Source organism: Cherax quadricarinatus, chromosome 8 (assembly GCF_038502225.1).
Source record: "Cherax quadricarinatus isolate ZL_2023a chromosome 8, ASM3850222v1, whole genome shotgun sequence".
In the NCBI taxonomy this organism is placed as follows: Eukaryota; Metazoa; Arthropoda; class Malacostraca; order Decapoda; family Parastacidae; genus Cherax; species Cherax quadricarinatus.
In genome coordinates, this window is record NC_091299.1 from 40,621,561 (window position 1) to 40,627,560 (window position 6,000).

Here is a 6,000-nt window from a genome sequence, read left to right on the forward strand (position 1 = left end):
CACCGGAGGCTTCCTCTTACCATCAACTTATCAGTGCCACCGGAGGCTTCCTCTTACCATCAACTTATCAGTGCCACCGGAGGCTTCCTCTTACCATCAACTTATCAGTGCCACCGGAGGCTTCCTCTTACCATCAACTTATCAGTGCCACCGGAGGCTTCCTCTTACCATCAACTTATCAGTGCCATTCCTCTTACCATCAACTTATCAGGAGGCTTCCTCTTACCATCAACTTATCAGTGCCACCGGAGGCTTCCTCTTACCATCAACTTATCAGTGCCACCGGAGGCTTCCTCAACTTACAGTGCATCCTTACCATCAACTTATCAGTGCCACCGGAGGCTTCCTCTTACCATCAACTTATCAGTGCCATCGGAGGCTTCCTCTTACCATCAACTTATCAGTGCCACCGGAGGCTTCCTCTTACCATCAACTTATCAGTGCCACCGGAGGCTTCCTCTTACCATCAACTTATCAGTGCCACCGGAGGCTTCCTCTTACCATCAACTTATCAGTGCCACCGGAGGCTTCCTCTTACCATCAACTTATCAGTGCCACCGGAGGCTTCCTCTTACCATCAACATAACTCCTCGTTTTCGCAATGTGGTACGTTGACAATAGAGTGAAGTATAAATCTGCAGTTTACGGGCTCAGAGAATGTATGAATTAAACATTACTTGAACTATAACGAAGCCAAGGCGCTTATAAAATGTTACTGAAGACGACAGTAGTAGCTCGTGATGATCGATGAACAATGACAATATTCATGTCCTGAACACTGACTTCTACGCTGGCGACAGTTTGTATCGTCATTAATCTTTGTTTTCACAGTTTATGTTCATGATAGTTTAGTCACAGTTTAAAGCTGTAAACAGAAAACAAGTTGAAGATATCATAGCAAACTGTTATCACAGCATTTTTCACTTTACTTTTAGAAAGTGATTTTCCTTCATTTAGGATTTGGTATGTTTGGTGATTCATTCTTAATTTTAATTCGGCAGTGTGTCTAGAAGTGCCAGTTGTGAGGAACGCTACTACAGACTGGGTGGACAACATGTGGACAGTGAATGAAAAGGTCACTGCCACCTGCAAAGGCAATCTGTACTTCGCCTTGCTGAAGTCTAAGACACGGAGTGTCAACTGCACGGATACTGGATGGGACGACAATACTGGCTGTGATGAAGGTAAGGATGATTGGGTGCAGGGATTAAGATGTAATTACTTCACAAGATTAAATTATTCTGTAATAGAATACGTAAGCTTTTCGGTGCCATATCTTCTTTAATTAAGATTATCAAACTTAATTTTTTATACTTCTACTGATCATTCCACACATTACTTTCGCCCTGACTATTTTACAACACTATATCTGAGAAGATAAATTTTGTATTATTAAGTTTTTAGAGAGAGAGAGAGGCACCTAGGCTGTGCTCTCGCTGTCACCGGAAGGGGCACTCTGCCAACAACTGCCTGCGAGATACCAGGTGTAACTACTGCTACAAGAAAGGACATAAGGAGGACCAGTGTCGGAAGAAAAAGGAACTTGACAGACAGGGCCACCTGTTTAGAGACCTGTTCTCAGAACAAACCAGCAGGATCTCTGAATTGGTAAACACACTCACACGTCACTCACTCAGCTACTCCTATCCCAGCCCAGCAGGTGGGATTGGGCCTTATACAAGACCACAGACCTACATCCCTGCAGCTGCCTCAGTACCCTACCTCTCTCAAGGGCAGGCACCTTACATTCCCTACACACCCACCACCTCAAGCTGACCACTTCATCATGAGGAGCCAGTCTATCAGCATCCTGTCGGCCAACATTAGAGGTTTCATTACTAATGTTGGAGAGCTCACACATAGCTTTGTGAACACTCGACGTCCCGACATGATAGCTGTTGTTGAAACATTTTTGGATGACAGGACTCCAGAAAATTTTGCAAGAATTGCTGGCTACACCTCATGGATGAGAAGAGACAGGCAAGGGCAAGGAGGTGGTGTTGCTGTGTGCTTCTCTAAAAGTGTTCATGCCCAGCACATAGATGTTGCCACCCCTACACATCTTGAAATGATGTTCTTCAAGCTCTGTATAAACACTAGTACCTCTGTACTAGCATGTGCAATGTACAGACCTCAGTGGCAACATGCAGACCCTATCAACTTCCTAATGGAAAATATTGACTCCCTTCTGCTACAACACAACTGTCAACATATTATAATTGTTGGTGACCTCAACCAGCACCTTATACAGAGGGACTTTGATGACCTTCTTGCAGTGTTTGACATGAGAAACTTTGTTGATTTCCCTACTCATATCTCTGGCTCCTCCCTTGACCCAGTAGTGAGTGATCTGGCAGAAGGCATAGTCACTTGTCAACCCCTCGGGTACGTTGGATCGTCTGACCACAAGGCTGTTTTTACCACACTTAAGATCCCAACAGAACGAGGTGAGGAGTCCACACGCACAACCTGGCTATGGGAAAGAGGTAATTGGCCAGCCCTTTGCTCTGAGCTCGCCACCACCGACTGGAATGCTCTTCTCCAGGGGGATGTTGACAACCAAGTGAAAGCCTTCACTGGACACATCCTTAATCTGCAACAAGAACACATTCCTCACCGGCAATATGTGACAAAGCCTACAGATCAGCCTTGGTTTGGCTTTCGTTGTAGAGAGGCTGCTACTGCTAAGTACAAAGCATGGCGAAGGTATAAGAGACATCCTACCACCTATAACAGGAACTTGCACATGCAAGCCTGTAGGCATATGGGTGATGTTCAAAAGTGGGCCATTGCTAAATGGGAGTTGGACACTAAAAGAAAGCTAGCATCAGGTAGGGTAGGCTCCAAAACCTGGTGGTCCCTGGTCAAGGACAGACAAGGTTATCTGCCTGATGAACTTATTCCACCTCTAAATCGACAGGATGGGACCACCTCTACTAGTAGTCAAGAGAAAGCGGACCTCTTTGCTGAACACTTTGCTACCAAAATGCAAGTTCCTGATCCAGCAAGGGACCCTCCTTGGCTAGCTGCAAGAACTGTGTCAAAACTGTCAGGTGTGACAATAAGGCAGGAGGAGGTGCATTTCCTTCTTAAATCACTTGACCAAGAAAAGGCTGTGGGCCCAGACAAGTTGAGCCCAAGATTGTTGAGAAGATGTGCAGACCAGCTAGCAGCACCTCTAACTCGCATCTTTCAGCACTGCCTAGTACAGTGCAAATGGCCCTCTCCATGGAAAGAGGCAAATGTAGTCCCTGTTCACAAAAAGAAGAGCAGAGCAGAAATCAGCAACTACAGACCAGTGTCACTCCTGTCAATCACTGGTAAGATCCTTGAGACAATAATCTCAAGACAAATGACAGATTTTTTTGACTACCACTCACTACTTTGTGATCGTCAATATGGCTTCAGGAAAGGTTACTCTGCTGCTGATCTGTTGTTAAACCTCTCCACTAAGTGGCACCAGTCACTGGATGAATCCAAAGTCAGCTGTGTGGTAGCACTGGACATTGCTGGCGCTTTCGACCGGGTGTGGCACCAGGGCCTCTTAGCAAAACTTCAAGCACTGGGAATTGCAGGCTCTACGCTATGTCTCCTCAGTGATTACCTTCATGGTAGATCTCTAAGTGTAGTCCTCAATGGAACGGAATCAGCAAGACATCCTATTGGGGCAAGCGTTCCACAAGGAAGTGTGCTGGGTCCACTGTTATGGAATGTCTACTTCAACGACCTTCTTCATCTCATCCCAGAATCACATGCATATGCAGACGACTGTACACTGACATTCACTTATCCAAGAGAAGAAATGCCAGCTGCTCTAAGCTACATCAATCACCAGCTGAGAGCTATATCAGCTTGGGGAAATAGATGGCAAGTAACATTTGCACCTGAGAAAACGCAAATGATGATCGTCTCTAGGCACCATGATGGTAATGCTGGTGCAGTAGTAAGGATGAATGGGAGGATGTTGGCACCTGGAGAAGAAGTTGATATCCTTGGGGTGAAATTTGACTCCAAACTAACCATGAAGAACCATGTTGTAAATCTTGCAAACAAGGCAGCCAGGAAGCTTACAGCACTTCGCCGTATCTTGCATCTGCTTGACAGTAGGGGTTGCAAGATACTGTACGAGGCACAAGTACGCTCACACCTTGAGTATGCTCCACTTTCTTGGTTTGCCTGTCCCCCCTCTCATCTGCGACTGCTTGACAGAGTAGAGAAAAGAGCAAGACGTCTCATCTCTCGCCTGGACCCATCCTGGATGGATCTGTCATTTCAGCAGAGCCTTCAACATAGGAGGGATGTGGGTGGCCTTACTGTTATGTACAAGGCCAATATTGTCAAAATACCACACTTGGATCCACTTCGAGGACAGCGCGAAACAAGCTTTTATGCCACAAGACGGGCAGAAAGCAGCAACTTCACTCTGGCTGTACCCTTCTCCAGAACATCACTCCATCTGAGATCATACATACCCAGGATGACTCGAGTATGGAACACATTCGTTCAGCATAATGATGTCAACGAGATAACGTCAGTTGATCAAATGAAAATGCTGGCCCACAGATGGCTCCAACTTCATCCTGTTCCCTACTTGTATGTCTCATAACAATAAAAATGCTTTCAAATGAGCTGATGTAGGTAACAGCTCTTAGCTTGTCAATAAAGTTAGGAATCCTTAACCTGTAAATAGCTTGTCAATAAAGCTAGGGATCCTTAACCTTGTCAAACCATGTGTAAAAAAAAAAAAAAAAAAAAAGAGAGAGAGAGAGAGAGAGAGAGAGAGATTTGGAGAGATGTTAATAAAGTGAATGTTTAGGAAGTTTTGAACCAGGTGAAAAAGTAAATGTGATAGTAATTGCAGTAATCGTGGGAGAACTGTTATAGAGGGTGAGGAAGGTAAGTTTGGGGGCCTTTAATTGATCGTTGTATAAAAAGAGGTTTGGTAACAGGTAATTCATATTATAAGAAAAAGAGGATAAATAAATATACGAGATATGACATATGGCGTAGTGATAATAGTTTGTTGGATTATGTAGTGGTGGATAAAAGATGGACGAGTAAACTTCTGGATGTGCATGGTTATTGAAGGGCAACAGATATATCAGATCATTTTTTTGGTTGTGGCTACTTCGAGAGTAACGGGTAGTTGGTGTACAAGGAGAATAGCACCAACGAGTAAGAGAGAGGTGAAAGATTATAAATTAAAGGAATAGGTAGTTAGGGTAAGGTATAAGGAACTATTAGTAGAGAGAAGGACTAGTGAGAGTATAGGTAATGAGACTGAAGAGGGATGGGGCAGATTTATGAATGCAGTGATGGAGAGTTCAGCAAAAGTTTGTGGATATAGAAGGGTGGGTATGGGAGGAAAGAGGAGTGATTGGTGGAATGATGAGGTTAAGAGAGTGTTAAGAGGGATTTTACAAAGCATAAGTGTTATAAGGAGGGAAGAGTATATGGAAAGAAAAAGAGAGATTAACAGCAAATTAGAGAGTGAGTGAGGTGCTGTCAACAATTTTCCTGAGAATAAGAAAAAGCTTTGGAGTTTGATTAATAATTTGAAAAAGCCTACGGAACGAATGGATTTGACAACACAACAGAATAGTTATTAGATAGGGAGTTGGAGGTATCGGGAAGATGGAGGGAATATTTTGAGGAACTGTTAAATGTTGTTTAAGAGAAGGAGGTTGTGAGTTCATGCAGAGACCAGTGTGATATAACATCTTTTAGAGGTGAGGAAGAGTCAGATGTGAGTGTGGGGGAGGTGTGTGAAGTGTAGGAAAAATGAAAGTGGTTAAAGCAGATGGGATTGACGGGATCAAGACAAATGTTAAAAGCAGGAGGAGATATAGTTTTGAAGTGGTTGGTGCTCTTATTTAATAAATGTATGAGAAAGGGGAAGGTGACTAGGGATTGACAGAGAGCATGCACAGTTCTTTTCTCAGTAATACCAGTACCAGTTACCAGTAGTATCAGTAGTAATGACTCATACCAACCGTCTGC

At 44.0% G+C, this 6,000-nt stretch overlaps 1 protein-coding gene across 1 annotated transcript in view; it reads left to right on the plus strand.

The window, feature by feature from the left end:
* Nucleotides 1–6,000, plus strand: part of LOC138852390 (uncharacterized) — a 262,953-nt gene that overhangs the window by 167,662 nt on the left and 89,291 nt on the right. Inside the window, exon 23 of the mRNA XM_070082742.1 lies at nt 1,002–1,184. Coding sequence (XP_069938843.1) covers nt 1,002–1,184 — 183 coding nt within the window. The remainder of the gene's footprint in view (nt 1–1,001; nt 1,185–6,000) is intronic.